Source organism: Tenrec ecaudatus, chromosome 1 (assembly GCF_050624435.1).
Source record: "Tenrec ecaudatus isolate mTenEca1 chromosome 1, mTenEca1.hap1, whole genome shotgun sequence".
Classification (NCBI taxonomy): Eukaryota; Metazoa; Chordata; class Mammalia; order Afrosoricida; family Tenrecidae; genus Tenrec; species Tenrec ecaudatus.
Genome location: NC_134530.1, coordinates 41,616,984 through 41,633,533, shown reverse-complemented (window position 1 = coordinate 41,633,533; position 16,550 = coordinate 41,616,984). Strand labels below are relative to the sequence as shown.

Below are 16,550 nucleotides of genomic sequence, written 5' to 3'. Positions count from 1 at the left end.
GTTCTGAAGTCCCAGGCAAATGTTAAAATGCCTGGAATGTGGGAAGGGGGGGGGGTGTCTTTTACATAGACACACACACACACACACACACACACACGGATATGAGAGGGCTTCAGAAGTTCTTGGGAAAAGACCATGGAATTTAATCGTGGACTTTTTTTAAAGCACCTTCGTGTGTGTGTGTGTGTGTGTGTGTGTGTGTGTGTGTGTGTGTGTGTGTAATATTGCTCTGTCCTAAATGACAGAGCAGCCAGGGTGGTGGCCTTACGTCCGCCCTGGCGGGGAGGACCTCTCTCTGTGTCCTCCAGAAGCTGGGCTTGTCTTTGGGGACAAGGTAATTGTCCTGGTTTTAGGGAGGCAGGACCTCCCATGGGGCTCCCAAGGGAGGGGTGCTGGGCCTTGTTCTCTGATAAACAATTGGTCTTTGAAATCTGGTTTCCTGGGGACTGAGGGAGCTAGAGGAGCCTGCTGGAGGGAGACTGGCCACACCAGGGAGGGCTGCCCTCCACTCACCTGCTTTCTGCCCTGTGCACCTGCCTACTACTGCCTCCTTCTGGCCAGAAAAGGGATCCTCTGCCCCCTTTCTCCCTTTCTGCTCCCCTCCTCTCTCCAGCTCTTCATTTACTCTTCTCTCTCCCCTTCTTCCCTCCCTCCCCTTCTCTATTCCTGCCTCACCCCCCTTTCTTGCCTCTCATTCTTCTTTCTCCCTCTGTCCTAGGGAAGGGCATGGCGCTGGGAGCAGGAGGACAAGAGCCCCAACTTCACAGTTACTCCTGGGCAAGCAAGCCCCTCCCCCATCTGGGTCTGGTTCAGGAAGTGGGGTACGGTTGTGCTTGACACTCCCCAAGGTCCCCTCACAGTGTGACATTCTAGAAGTTCAGGTGCCAGGAGCAGTGGAATTCACAGTGCCGAGAGTCTACCAGCAAGAGACACCTGAATGCCTGGGTAGGTCAGATTTGTGAGTGAGGTCAGACCACCGCAGAAGGTGGCAGAGCCAACCTAGGTAGATCACATGCTGCAGAGAGCGGGCAGGTGGGGAGGGTGGGCACTCACCATGGGTGCTGGCTTCCCGCCAGACACGATGCAGACCAGCGTGAAGTTCTGGGCTTGGTAGCGGCTGAAGGTGGCTGATGAGTCCGCGGCCACCACTTCGATGGAGGTGGGAGGAGCTGTCCACAAGAGAAGCATGGGAAGACAGAGGCTTAACTGGAAGGTCACGGAGGGACTCCAACTCCCTGAGACAGGTCAGATCCTATGTGAGGTCATGGGGACACCATGTCACTCCAGAGGGCCACAGCTGACATGGACCACAGTAAGAGTGTCCCCTCTAGGGAGAGGGGGCACTTAGGTGTTAGCTGTGTTAATTAAGTGCATCAGACACTGGGAGTTTGGGAAATCATTCCCGAGGAAGAGATGGACCAGCAGGTACGAAGGCTCAGTGGCAGGAAGACCCAGGGCAAATAGAAGGGTGTCCAATCAGACCAGTGCAGGGACAAGGGGGGCACAGTGTCCAATGGGCAGGGGCTTATGACTTGCAGGGAGGGTGCCTGTCCATGAGACTCGATTGTGAAATGTTCAGGAAATCTGGGGACTGGTTGTTAGCATGGGAAGCTTGAAACGCTACCAATCAGGGCTTTCTCCTTAACCCCCAGAGAGCCCATTTGCCTCTAGAATAGATCAAATTGTGTCCCCTGAAGACAGGTGTTGAATTCAAGGCCCTTGTACCTGTGGATGTGATCCTGCTTGGGAACATGGGACTTTCCTTTGTTATGTTATGTTAGTGATAAGAACCAGAACAGACATAGATGACAGAGAAGCAGAAGACCAGCACCAGGGAACGCCAAGGGAGATGAGAATCGCCGGCAGGAGAGAGGCTTACAGAGGGACTTAACGTGACTGAGACCCTGATTGGAACGTTCAGCCGGCAGAACTTGAGACAGTAACCCCCAGTTGTGTATCCGTGGCCCAGCAGTCCTGGGTCGCCACGACACCAGGGGAGTTTCCTTCTTGATCCTGAGAGCGGTGGGGGACCACTGAGGGCTTTAGGGTAAGAGCCAGGATGTGATCCGAGTTGAGTTTTGAGGACAGTGAAAGTGGAATGTGGAATTCCTCTAGAAGAGACGTTCACTTCAGTGACTGAGAGAGAATTCAAGCCAGGAGGCTTCTCCCCGACCTCTCTCTCCAGCAAGTTGCTCATCCGGGTGGCTTTCCCCAAGGACTCATGTTCTGCTCCCCTCACCCGCTGCCACCACTCAGCCAAAGCCCGTGTCCACAGCTCTGTGGGACATTGGGAAGAGCTGGCCCTGAGATGTCAGGCATACCAGCTCTGAATTCCAGGGAGCGCATCACCATCTGTGTCGGTTCTAGGCTTCCGTTCCCTAACGTGTTAAACGGGGATCATTTAAAGTTCAACTGGAGGGGTTTGGGGCAGCATGTCAGAAGGGCAGTCTGAGCTTAACACATGGGGGAGATTCCACAGTATAAGGATTCCCACCGTGATGAGCCCCCTCATAGTCACCAGGACTCAAGCCAGAGTCTTAGATAATCATGCAAGGCCAGCTGTCCGTCCTGGCTTCCTTGTGGCCTCGGGCCTCGTGCAGAGAGGAAGGCACGACAACGGGGAAGAGACACTGGCTTTTCCTTCCTGCAGGGGCTTCCTTCATTCCAGTTACCTTCCAAGTGCAGCTAATATCCCTGACACCTCCTAGGTGCCCGGCATGGTGCCAGGTGCTCGCCTAGGCATCTAACGGTGACTCTGTGCGGGGTGCGGTGCTCACTGCACAGCCTGGCAGGCGCGGCAGATACTTGGCCGGCAGCTCTGTTTTAGGGCTTCGGGCAAGAACGAAGGTAGGAGCCATTCATCCACACACTGCACTGCCGGGTGGCCGAGCAGACAGGATATGGCGGAGCACCATGGATTGTCATTCAGCGTAAGATTGGAGGAAACAGATGGGAAGTGGGGTGGGAATTCCAAGAAGGGAAAAGCACGCCAGGGTACCTTGGTTACCCAAAAGTCTCAGATCTGCAATCACGCTCTCCGAGAACCCAGCTGAAAAGTTGAGCCTCGCAGCATGGAACAGCCAGGTGTCCGCAGCCTTAAATGGAACTTATTCTCGCCTCACCATTAGCTCTGGGGTGTGCTTAACGGCGCCCACTGTGCAGGTGGGGGAACCTAACAGGGGGCATACTTTTCCCAAGTCCACAGACCCAGTAGGAGGTCGGGCCAGGATTTGAACCCAGGTAGAGGCTCTGATATGAAGTTGTGCCTCTTCAACCTATGAAAAGAAAGGGGGACCTGACATGTCCTTTTACGTCTAAATGCGGGTGGGGGGAGCACTGTTGTCTCAGCCGAACCCTCACCTTCCGTGTGGAAGCCTGGACTTTGTCCCCATCGGTGGAGGTTTGCATGCTGCTATGAACAGGCTGCAGTGGAGCTTCAAGACTAACATGGACTACAAGACAGGGCTAGCAATCTATTCCCCAAAAGCCATCTCCTGAGGACCCGATGGTCTGCAAGGGATTGTGGGAATGGCACAGGACCAGGCAGGGCTTTGCTCGGCTGCAGGTCAGGGTCCAACTGAACCGGAGCCAACGATAGCTGGAGCAACACCCGTTCACCATCAGGAATACTTCTTTACCCAGGCCATCTTGGAATCCAGGTCCCTTAGGACCGGTCCCCATGGGCAGTTCCAGTTTGCTTGGCTTCCACAAAGAGCAGGGACCAGAGCCTGAGTGGCCTAAGTGCCAGTCCAAGAGCACTGTCCAAGAATCCCAGCATCTCAGGCACGTGCAGCACCTTTAAAGGACTCATCCATCCATTGGCATTTCCATTATGGGACCAACGGGGTCAGCAGCAGCTAAGGCCCCCCCTTACAGAGTTGCTGTGAGGAGTGAGTGCTTACTCCCTGTGCTTGTCTGGCGCCTGGCACAGAGTCACCCTGCAGTGCAGGCTGTTGGGGCCTGTAGCTATCATCAAGTCGCCACCTGACTCACGGTGACCGCATGTCCAATGGCCCCGTGCCATCTCCTTGGTTGGTCTCAGACATTGTGATCATAATGTTTCCCCTGGATGATTTTTGGGAAGTAGGATTGCCAGGCCTCTTTTCCTACCATCTCTTAGTTTGGAAGCCCCTCCACTGAAACATGTTCAGCATCACACCCACAAGCAAGCCTTCGCTGGCCGCTGGGGGGTGGCTGCACCTCGCGTGCATGAAGCTGGGTCTCCTGTGTGGAACTTGAGAGTTCTACCACAGAGCTACGGAAGCTCTCTCACAATCTGCGCTGTCTGTCTTAATTGATGTTATCTCGATGCCTATTAACAAGGAAGGCAGTTTAGGGCAATGGTAATGAGTATGGCCTCTAGATGCAGACTACCCAGGAGTCCAAGACAAGCAGCTCCCCCACTTACCAGCTGTGTGGCTTTGGGGAACTTACTGATCCTCTGAGCCTCAGTCACCTTATCTGAAACATAGGAAGTGTCAACTACTTGTGGAGATCCCATAAAGCCAAATCTGTCCAGGGCTTAGAAAGTGACCATCCCATTACTGTCATTGGTGGCATTATTGGCTAGCATTTTTTATTTGCAGCCAGTGTTGAAATCATAGTCTCATCTCTGCCCCCACAGTGTAGTGAGGAGACCAGAATATGCCCTAAACATAGACCGGCGTGGTTTAATACAGCTGCCACTTGCTTTGATAGTCACTGAGCCTCTGAAATGTGATGCGTTCAAGTTCATGCATGCTTAAGTGTAAAACATGCATGGGATTTTGAAGATTGGATGCAAACAATCTCGTTCATATTTTTATTCAATTGCATGTTGAAATGTTAACATTTGGGATATATTGGACTTCGTAGATCTGTATTATTAAAATTCATTTTGCTTTTAGAAGTGTGGCTGTTTAAAAAGTGGAGGATTACAGATGTTATTTGATTACACTTCTGTCAGCCACCTTTGCTCTAGACCTTCCATTTTACAGGTCAGCAAAACTGAGGTCACAGGGGGACAGAGTTTTGCATAAACTCTCACCTTAAGTAGGTGGCAGAGCCGGCAGGGCACCCAGGGCTTTCCCGTCCCCCACATGCACACACACTCCCTGCGCACCCGCAGCTGAGTTCTGGAGATCTGTACCCCAGTCACGCACACCACCCACACAGACCCTGATTGGGAGCTCTGTTCCCGTCCCTCGTTATATTTCCAAGCAGGTGTTAGCAATATGTACAGTTAATCAAGCTCATAAGACAATAGCAGATTCCAGTTGTCTGGACGATGACACAGTGGAGCTGCTAATATCAGCAAGGACAGCCCAGGCTCCCCCGCGTTCCCCATCAGCATATTCCCTAGTCACTGTGGAAGATGTCACTCTGCATTTTGCTGCCTGTCTCTGGTGAAGGGCTCTCGTACGGCGGTCAGGGAGCTGTCTACACCTGGGAGAGTGACTGGGCCGCACTGTTCACAATCATCCCCCCGCTTTCGCTCCTATTTCTCACCCCCTGACTAAGAACAACCCCACCCCCACTGCCGCTTGGACTCCTCACCCACAGTCTTCCTCTGTCTTCACCGCTTCCATCCCTGTCCCCACGTCCACCTCCATTCCCAACTCCATCCCCTCCTCCATCTCTGTCCCCACTTCCATCCCCACCTCCATTCCTCACTCTCCCCTCCTCCATTCTCATCTCCATGCCCATCCTCATCATGCCAATTCGCATCCATAGTCCCACAGTCCTCCATGTCTCCACCCCAACTCCATCCACATTTCATCTCCATGTCCCTTCTGATTACAGACCTAACAACATCCAAGAACAAGCCAAGAAAACTCCACCCCCGACGCTGGCTGGGGAGTTCGTTGCGACTCACCATGGCTGCGGGTGTTAAAGAACAGAACCACGGCATAAAGTCCTCTTAGCGTGATCTTTGCAGAAACAGGCTGATCACCCGGCCTTTCTTCCATGGTGTGGCCGGTACATCATCTGTCAACTTGTGAAGGGGTGGGGTCTAGCCTGTCAATCAGGTCATAGCCTCTGTGTGGGCAAGGCCTTCTCTTGAGGATTCTGGGAATTCCTCTCTTCCTCCCTGGAGGGGGGACACACACTGTCTCTGTTTCATCTTCCTGCTGACAAGCCACATGGAGCTATGCTGATGGCAGCCGGGGTCCTGGAGCTGGAGGTGCCACGTGGAGACCTAGGCCAGTGGTGAGATGCTTCCACCCCCACTGGATCCACAAGAGTTTCCACCCTCTGGAATGTGATCTTCCTGCACTCGGCGTCATTGCATGTGTTGTGTGAGTCTACAGAGGAATGTATGGACTGATATTGGACATGTGGGCTAACATCGGAATTAGGGACTTGATCTGGACCGGGCTGGGATGTTTACTCAATATACAATTGCTCTTGTATATAACGCTCTTTCTTATGTGCACAGAAGTCTCTCTGGTTTTGTTTCTCTAATCTACCCAGGCTGCAGGGCATCACGGGGTGGTTTATTCCACAGACTCTTAGGTAAGTAGTCTACTTCGAACCACTGTGACACCCAGGGAACTGTTGTCACAGCTGTGATCAGGTGTCGTCTAATCAGTTCCAAACACCGCCCAGTGCTGCACCATCCTTACCACCGGTCAATCGTCTCGTCAGAGGCCTTCCCAGGGATCTGTCATCATCATCATTCCCGGAAATGTCTAGCCGATGCCACTCTGAGCCACCCTCTTAGGCTCCTGGTGTCTACAACGGATTCCATGGTGCTAGGAGCTGCATCAGTCTAAGGTTCCCAGCTGGCTGCAGACCCAGCGTCTCTGTGGTCACTCGGGAATGCCCGGTCACAGGTTATGTGCGGCTGTGTCCCAGGGCGATCAGGGGGCAACAGAATGGCAAAGAACCATCAAGCAGACCCCTGGCTCACCGGGATCTCCCCGCTCTTCTCCTTCAGTGCCCGTTGCTCCCACCACAGTGCTCATGGCTGGAGACCACGAGAGCGCATCCTCAGAGGTGCCTGTGTGAGTGCAGTGTTCTCCTGGGTGGCCGGGGGCACACTGCTCTTCACCGGCTGCTCTCCCCTGACGCCAGGTGGGAGCGTGTCAGAAATGATGGTCACGCTTCCTGCCCGGGGGTGAACCGCCCCCATGCAGTAGACAGACACAGTGGCTGAGTAATCGGCTCAAGCATAGCGGCGACTGACAGGGCGGCCAGGCCTGGCCAACGCTTCGTGGTGTTGCCCACGGGTCCCACTGGCAGGCACGTGAAGGGCCACGCTTCAGAATCATAGAGCACATTCCGCCACTGGTGAAGCCCTCGCCCGGAGCTGTAGAAGCATGAGCCTGGGGGGGGGGTGTGTGTGGATGTTGTTGTGGCTCAGCCACAGCGGCCTTACGCACACCAGAAGGAAACACTGCCGGGCCCTGCGCCAGCCTCACAGCCGGGCCTACGCCTGAGCCCATCGCTGCAGCCACGGAGCCCGTCCCTGTTGCGGAGGGCCTTCCTCTTTGTCACTGCTCCTTTACTTGATCAAACGCGACGTCCTTCTCTAAGGACGGGTCCCTCCTGACAGCACGTCCAAAGCATGTGAAATGAATTGCCATCCTCGGGACTTGGAATCTTCTTCTCCAGCATCACCATTCGCAGGCACACTCATTCTTCTTTGTCGTCTTCAAGACCCACACTCAGTGCACATGAGGCAATGGAAAACACGTGGGCTTGTATCCGACACGCCTTAGTCCTCAACGTTCTGGGTGCTACAAACCATGACCTGCTCAACTACTTGTCCAAAGAGGAGCCGTGTAACCCCACCCAGAGATGCCTCGGAAGAAAGACCTGGTGGTCGTGCCCTGAACAATCGCAGTGCTGAAAGCCCTTCTGGCAGCAGTTCTCAACTTGTGAGTTGCGACCCCTTTGGGGGTTGAATGACCCTTTCACAGGGCTCACCCAATTCATAACAGGGACAAAATGACAGTGATGAAGTAGCAACAAAAATCAGTTTATGGTTGGGGGTCACCACAACATAATGAACTGTACTAACGGGTCGCGGCATTAGGAAGGCTGAGAACCACTGTCTTATGGAGTGTAGCCCCTCTACTCTGCACACATGGGGACATTGTGGGGGGTGCCGTGGGATTTGGAGGGACTTGGGACTGTAGGAAGGGCACAGCCCTGCTCTCCATGTCCACATTATCTTCGTCAAACAAGGGACCCCCGCCAGTGGGTTTCACACTGTCGTCTGAATTGTGTCTCCAGTGGAGAGACTGGCTGCTGGGCCAGTCTTGGCCAACTTGGTTGATGCTCCTGCAGCCCACTGTGTCTAGGAGCAGGAAGAGGAAACAGCTTCCTGCCAGACACAGCCTCCAGTTACCGCCAAGCTCTGGCGCCTCTCTCCCGGCCGCCTCGGAGAGACCGGCGTCCGGTGGGTCTGCAGTCGCCAGTGGCCGTCCACGCACTAAGGGAAAGGCTGGGCTGTTGATTTTGTGAAATTTGCGCTGACATGTTGCTGGTCATTATTCCGCAAGCAGAAGTTGGTCTCGTCACTCACTTCGATGATACCTCTGTGCTCTCTGCGGCAGCCCCTGCAATTTGGGAAGACAAACCTGTGCCCATGGAACACCTGACATTCCTGGAGGGGAAAAAACCTGCCACCAAATGCGTTTCCCCTGGGAGCAGCGCCTTTCGGGTGGTCCATGAGTTAGGGTTCTCCAGCACCATGCCCGGGTCTAACGCTACCCAGCACCAAGCCACTGCCGCCCAGTGGATGCTGACTCCTAGTGAACGGCTTCTGGGGAGCCTCATCCTGCTCTGGTGGAAGGGAACCTCCCGGAGTGAAATCCTTGTCTCTGCCAGGAAACCCGGGGTTTGTGCCGCCCTGAGGTACCACCTCTAACAGACTGCTGGGTTCCAGCCCGGGCCTACTACCAACCTCCCACGAGACCTGGCACAGTGAACAGGGCTGTCTGGGCATCCTTCCGCGTTCTCTTTGATCTATAAAACAGCATCCTGCCGACAGACCTTTCCGCTTCCAGGGTTTTGGGGAGGAGGAGCCAATGAGAAAATGGACAGACAACTTCCATAAGGGTGCCAAAGTGCTGGGCAAATAGCAAGGGACTATTTTTAGGACCTCTTCCGCCATCCACAACCCTCCTCACTGAGAGAGGTGGACAGGGCACTGCTCCCTGTGCCCGCAGCGAGGGCACCGTCCTTGAGGATCGCTCTGGGAAGTTGCTGAGCACACTCCTGCCCTAGGCCTCATTTATCTTGGGGTGGGGGGGAGGATCAATTAGATTTGAGGGAAGGTGGAGGAGGGGAAACAGAAGTTCAAAATTATATTATCTGCCCCAAAAAATCCATTCTTTCTTCTCAGCTCCCCTGCTCTATTGACTGCCTGCCTTTTCAATCAGCTTCTCGTTGTTACACCATATTTCAAAAAGGAAAACCACCCTGTTAATATAAAAGTGTCTGTGAATATAAATGTGTCTCCATGTTCCGCGGTTTAATTTCTTTTCTTCCCTCTCTGCCTCTGTCTCTCGTGGATGTTTCCACACTTCGGGTTCAGCCCCCTCCTCTCTACCAGCCTCTGATGAGCAGCCGCTGCAGGGAGTCTTCACTGCTGTAGCCCGGCGAGGGGCTCTGGGCCTTTGCTCACCGTGCTCCCTTCTGCGGGGTCCCGCACTCAGAGTGCCTCTGCTTAACGCCACCTCAGTCTCGAGGGCTGTTCTGAGGGGTGGCCTCCTCCCGGGGAGCCTTCCTGCATCCCACCAGATGAGGTGACCCCCTGTCCTCTGTGTGTGATCTCCTCGGGGTTTTCACACTGTTGGGGGTCTACCTCCATCTGTCCATGGGCCTATGTGCTCCCAGAAGCTGAACCTAATCTCAAAGGAACCCCATCCATCTGCCTGTTCTTCCCTTTCCTTCAAGCACAGGATCTTGCAATACTGGGGACTCTGCCCGATTCTTGGCCAGTACATTTCCCCCTCCAGGCACTCCGCTGTCTCTGTGTTGCATGAACACCCTAAACTTCTTCTGACCTCAGGCCTTGGCATCTGTTTTTCCCTCTGCCTGGAAGTCCTTCCCTCATCTTTCTGCACAACTGGTCCTGCTCCCGCTTTCAGCCCTCCGTCTCAATGACATCCCCTCAGCTAAGCCAGGAATCCCTGGGCAGTACAAACAGCCCCTAACCTGAAGGCGGGAGTGTCGGGGTACTCTGAGGATCATCGGAAGACAGGCCTGGCAATCTACTTTGGAAAAGTTGTCATTGTTGTGTTCTCTTTTGTCGCTTTGTCTTGCTGTGCCTTGTGTTTTGGTGCATGTTATCATCTCTGCAGGTCTATCTAGATGAGAGAGGCTGGATGAGCAGTCTGGAGGAGAAAACAATGGGACCGATGGTTCTGGGGCACATGGGAGAAGGGGAGGTGTTGAAAGGAGGTGGTGCTGACCAACCTAGGGACAAGGGAGCAACAAGTGATCCAAAATTAGTGGCAAGGAGGGTGTGAGAGGCCTGATAGGGATTCAGCAAGGGCAATGTAACCAAGAGAAATTACTGAAACCCAAATAAAGGCTGAGCATGATAGTGGGACAAGAGGAAAGTAAAAGGAAATAGAGGAAAGAACTAAGAGGTAAAGGGTATTTATAGAGGTCTAAATACAGGCATGTTCATATGTAAATATATTTATATAGGATGGTGGGGAAATAGATCTACATGCATATATTTATAGGTTTAGTATTAAGGCAGCAGATGGACATTAGACCTCCACTCAAGTACTTACTCAATGCAAGAACACTTTATTCTATTAAATTGGTATTCCATGATGCTCTCCTTCCCAACACAATTGCTGTAGAGAAATGTGTGCATAAGCAAATATGGTGAAGAAAGCTGATGGTGCCCGGCTATCAAAAGATATAGCATCTGGGGTCTTAAAGGTTTGCAGGTAAACAAGTGGCCATCTAGCTGAGAAGCATCAAAGCCCACGTGAAAGAAGCACACCAGCCTGTGTGACCATGAGATGTCAATAGGATCAGGTATCAGGCATCAAAGAACAAAAAATCACATCATTGTAAAAGAGGGTGAGTGCAGAATGGAGACCCAAAACCATCTGTAGGCAACTGGACACTCCCTTACAGAAGGGTCTCAGGGAGGAGACAAGTCAGTCAGGGTGCAGGGTAGCAATGATGAAACATACAACTTTCCTCTATTTCTTAAATGCCTCCTTTTCCCACTATCATGATCCCAATTCTATCTTACAAATCTGGCTAGACAAGAGGATGCACATTGGTACAGATAGGAGCTGGAAACACAGGGAATCCAGGGTGGATGATCCCTTCAAGACCAGTGGTGAGAGTGGCCATACCTGGAGGGTGGAGGGAAGGTGGAGCAGAAAGGGGGAACCAATGACAAGGATCTACATATTACCTCCTCCCTGCGGTATGGACAACAGAAAAGTGGGTGAAGGGAGATGCTGGACCGTGTAAGATATGAAAAAATAATAATAATTTATAAATTAACAAGGGTTCATGAGGGAGGGGTGAGTGGGGAGGGGGGGAATGGGGAGCTGATACCAAGGGCTCAAGTAGAAAGCAAATGTTTTGAGAATGATGATGACAACAAATGTACAAATGTGCTCGACACAATGGATGTATGTATATATGGATTGTGATAAGAGTTGTACGAGCCCCAAATAAAATTATTTTAAAAAGAAAGAAAGAAAACCCCATCCAACCCTGTTGCTCTCATGATTCACACAGGGCAGAATCGACCGGACAGCAGCTGGTTGTCAGCCCTAAGCAATGCTCCCCTCACCCGCTCCCTGATCCACCCACCCCCATTTCTCCCATCACTGTTTTACTTTTGTTCATTTTATTCCTAGGGCTTGTGAAAATTTGCACCCTGCCATTTAGAATGGTCTCCTAGATTGATTTCTACCCGTGGCATTTTCTCTACACCCCTCCACCCCACTGGAACATAAATATCCTAAAGGCGGAGGCTTGTCTGTTTTCCCATCATCCCTAGGTACTGGCACACAAATGACTCCAAGGAGCAAGTGGAGGAGCTGTGGGGAGGACCCAGGAATCCTGCCTACTCTCCACTCTCAAACCAAACTCACTGACATCAAGTCGATTCTGACTCAGAGAGACCCTATAGGATAGGGTAACCCTATATAGCACAGGGTAGAAATGCCCTTGTCGCTTTCTGGTGTAGAAAACTCCTGAGGAGTGGCTGGTGGTTTCGAACTGCTGACCTTGAGGATGGAAGCACCGGGTGTTAACCACCAGGGCTCCTTACCTGCCCACTGTGGGGGGAATGACTTCCCCAGCCCTGCCTGTAGTGGGAGGGGTACTCGGGCAAGAAAAAGAGAGAGGGGAAAAACACAACTCTTGGGTTTATGGGAAAATTAAATATTGAACTGAGTAGTAACAGCAGCCAAGGGGAAAAAAACCAACAAAAAGCCCCCAAACGGAGCTACCATTGCTGACAGGAGAGATAAACGCAGCGTCTGTGCTTATATGGGCTGCAACGGGCCTTTTTATGCGGCAGCTGCTGAGCCGAGCTACCCGCACCCCCCGCCGCCACCACCACCTGCACCAGCTTGTAAGCTGCCATGGGAACCCAGAGTCTGATGTCAGGCTGAAAGGTGGGTATCCTGGGAGGTCCTGGTCATTGCCACCATCCAGGGTCTTCCCAGGGTCTTTCTGAGTTGAGCGGGGTCTGCAGGCATCCCCACCCATCCCACCCCACTCCGTGGAGAGCTGGCTGGCAGTGTGGCCCACCTGCCTGGCCCCTCCTCTGCCAGCTGCTGTGTTCTCCCCGTGGGGGGAGATAAAATTAACAGCTCCTCCAGCTGGAGGTGCTGGCAGGCTGCTCAGGAGGTGGGAGTCCCAGAGGACAGCAACACAAGGCAGTGGATCAGAGAGGCCAGGCCGAGCGGAAGCCCCCAGAGAGCATTGCTATTGGCGACAGTGAGTCCCACAGGGGTATGGAAGGGGGCAGTGGGGTGGGCAAGCCACTGTTCGGGTGCTGGGTCCAGTGCTGTTCTCTCGGGTAAGCCTCTTAAGTCAGAAGGTCTCTGTGTGTGATACCCTGGCCAGCAGCAGCAGCAGCAGCACCACCACCACCACCCAGCAACCTGTCAGAGATGCAAATGCTTGTGCCTGATGCAAGATCTAAACCAACTAGTGGCCCTAAGAAGACCAACTCATGGCGACGCCATGTGTGTTGGGGTAGACCAGCAGGTGACCTTTCTTTGCAACTTGCCCTTGTAATTTGGGTGAAGGCTTACAGGGCAGATCCGTTTTCCAGACAATGAGTCCTACGCATGTTGCTTCTTGTCACTGATTATATGCCCCTCAAGGCAACATCACTCCCCTCCCCCACCCCGCCTCCCAGTATTGCCCCCTTCCTGGAATCACTGGGGCCCCTCTGACCCCAGATCATTGACTATTCTTCCAAGAAGTGGTATCTTCCTGGTGCTGTTGTTCCCCTCATAGACCTGATTAGTGTTTGACTGAAAGTTGAGTCGTGGAAGAATTCTATGAGTCTTTCAGGCTCCACTGGTCTCTGTCTGGTTGGTAAGCCTGGTCTTGTGAAATGCTTTTTAGTTTTAGTCCACGTTTCTCTTGCTCTATCCAGAACCTTCTATGGTGATCCCTATCCGAGAGTTGGTAGCGGCAGCCGGGTACTATCTATTTCTTCTGGTCCCAGGGTGGCAGTGGTCGATGATTGAGTGGTCCATGACTGCACGGACTAATAATTCCATATGTCTTCTGTTTCCTCCAGATGGGGAGAGACCCCAGTTGCACCTCAGATGGCTGCTGGTGCACTTGGAAGGCCACACTTTGAACAGGATCAGGTGCGTTTTCTTGTGGATTACATCATGTAGTGGCTGATTGGTCAGAAGCAGACAGCCAGGCTCTTCTGCTGAGGCATCTCCAGGTACACCTGAGCCATCTTAGCTGTCAACCTCAGAGCCCTGGTGGTGCTGTAGGCTAACTGGTCACTGCTTACTGCAAGGTCAGTGGTTCAAACTCGCGACACTGTGGGAGAAAGTGGAGGCAGGCTGTCTGCTCCCATACAGATGTATGGCTTGGAAAACCTGACAGCAGTTCAACTCTGTCCTAGCGGGTTGCTATGAGCTGGAACGTACGTCAGGACAATGGGTTGGTCTTTGGGAATAGCCGTAACCTTACAGGAAGAGGTCAGGTGGCCTCTCCGGGCTTCACCACACAGGGGGCAGGCGGACCTCGTGGGGGCCTCTCTGAATCCATGCACCGAAAGCGTCAAAGGACAGCAAGACTTACCCCCCCCACAGCTGGTGTCCCATTCTGCTGGAGTCCCAGTTCACTGCTTTTTCATATTCCTAATTGACTTCCTTGGCTGCTAGTCCCATGTGGACCCGGACCGTCTGAGGGACTGCTGGCGGGCTGCCAATCTGTGGCGGGCCCAGCTCTGCCACCCCATCGCCATTGACTTGGCAATACAGCCAGCGTGGCTAAGCCCTGCAATAGGTGGTTTTTCTGCAGAGATGAAATCTATGGGGTGTGACAATCACAGCGAAGCCGGCCAATTTGGGGGAGACGTCCAATATTTCCCAGAGGTATACATTACACACATGGGTGCTTTCAGCAGGTACCTTGCTTATTGCTTTACAAGAGACGTCTTCCTGAGCCCACGTAAGCCTGGGGAGCCCAGTCATTGGGGAAGCATGCCTTCCCATCTGCCTGGTGGCAGTGGCACCAGCTGGGTTCCTCCTGGCAGAGGAGTCTACCTTGGAGGGCAGGGGGCTGCATCTTGAGGCTCTCGGGGCTCCCTCCCTGCCTCTCTCTCCCCCAGCCCGTCAACCTCCTGCCTCGTGACTTGGATAGGAGACAGTGCTGGCCCAGTGGGAGGATTCTCGCCTTACATGCGGGAGACCCAATGCTTCTCAAGTGCAGTCCACAGGAGTCCGCCAGCGGAGGCTTTGGGGCTGCTGTGGTGGTGCTGACAGGTTGCAGGGGAGCCTGCCGGCTAAGATAGACCAGGAAGAAAGGCCTGCCGTTTACTGAGGGAATTCAGCTGATGAACCCTGCGGATCTAGTTGTGTTTGGTCCATGGCTTCAGCTACCCTAGCCACAGGCTAGGGGTCATGCACTGAAGTGAGGTGCCCGGCCCCTGGATTGAATCCCTTCCCCACCCCGGGGCCCAGGGACCATCTGTCAGTGTCCCCTCTTTCTGCAACACCCAAATGGCAAGCAGGCCTCCTGTGTTTCTATAGACCCAGCTCCCAGTGCCGCCCCAACTCCTGAACCCCACAGCGGAGCCCTAAAACCCACCCTCCCTCTCCCTCCAGCGGGAGATTTCCCAGGGGCCCTTGGGGCCAGCAGTTTTTCCTGTCCTATCAGCATTTTAGGATTGATTTCTTCAGTCAGAGGGCAAGTAAATCATTTTTGCTGCTTGCTTCTCATAAAGCAATTTCCAGAGCGTGGGTGGGGAGGGCAGAGTGGAGGGAGAGAGGGGGAGGGCAGGGGCCGAGGAGAAAGGGTGCAGTGGGGGAAGGGGCATTCTGGGTGTTGCTCTCCGGGACATTTTATTGGACATTTTCCAACTACGGAAAAGCTCCAGTCATCTCACAGGGAGCATGTGTGTCCCGGGCCCCTGGGCCAGCAGAGTCACATGGAACGCAGTTTAAAACCTCAGCTGAAAGGTCCAAAACTGCTAGGGAGGCTTCTCTACCAAATGGACCAGCTGCTTGGCAGGGCAGACAGAGGGGTCTGTGTTGGGGTGCTGGGTGCTCTCAGAGGTCCTGGTTATGGGGTAAGTGCCCTCTGGTCCCACCCTGGGACCCCATCCCCAGAACTCTGAGCTCTCCAGCCTCCTCCCTCTCCAGGGACATCCATCGCAGCGGAGTTCCCACATCTGTGAAATGGGTGGTCGTGGGGAAGCAAGGAGCTGACGTTGGTGATGTTCTTGGCCTCCAGCATAGGTGAGGGCCACGTCAATGCTGCCCATCTTGTTTGTGAACGGGAACCTCCGTGCTGGGTGGCTTTCGCCTACATCCCTGTCCTGGAGCTCCTCGGTGTGGGGGTGGCAGGGGCTGGCTCCTTCGCAGGCTACTGGCTCAGGGGGTCTCAGAGAATTCGCCCTTGCTGAGGCCAGTCGATGGAACTGCACTTGCTTGAAGAAGCTCCCTCGAGGCTCCGGGGGACAGGCGCCGTGCTAATGCGCTGCGTGCATTTCTGTCCTACATTGATGCCCGTTCCCGGACCATCTGTACAGCAAGGAGAGATGCCGCCGGGCCCCAGGCCACCTCCACAGTGGCCGCTGCCTTTGCATCTTACAGCACTAGACATCCAGCGATATTGCAGTGAGATCCACGGGGTGCTTGTTGGTCGATTTCCCCGAGTAGATCCCCAGGATGTTCTTCCTGGTCCTCCTTGGTCTGGAAGCTCTGCTGAAACCTGTCTACCCTGGTGACCCTGCTGGTGTTTCAGATACTGGAGACAGAGCCCCACCCAAGCCACCACAGGGTGACAGGCAGGGTGACAGTCAGGAGCTGCTGCCTTTCACCTTCCTAGTGGTCACCTCCTCCAGGAGCCCTCAGATTCCTCCC

General features: G+C 53.7%; 1 protein-coding gene across 1 annotated transcript in view; it reads right to left on the bottom strand.

Annotated features, from left to right (window-relative positions):
* The window catches only part of IGSF21 (immunoglobin superfamily member 21), a 292,572-nt gene that overhangs the window by 15,768 nt on the left and 260,254 nt on the right, over window positions 1-16,550 (bottom strand). Inside the window, exon 5 of the mRNA XM_075538388.1 lies at window positions 1,054-1,169. Within this exon, the coding sequence (XP_075394503.1) occupies window positions 1,054-1,169 (116 nt within the window). The remainder of the gene's footprint in view (window positions 1-1,053; window positions 1,170-16,550) is intronic.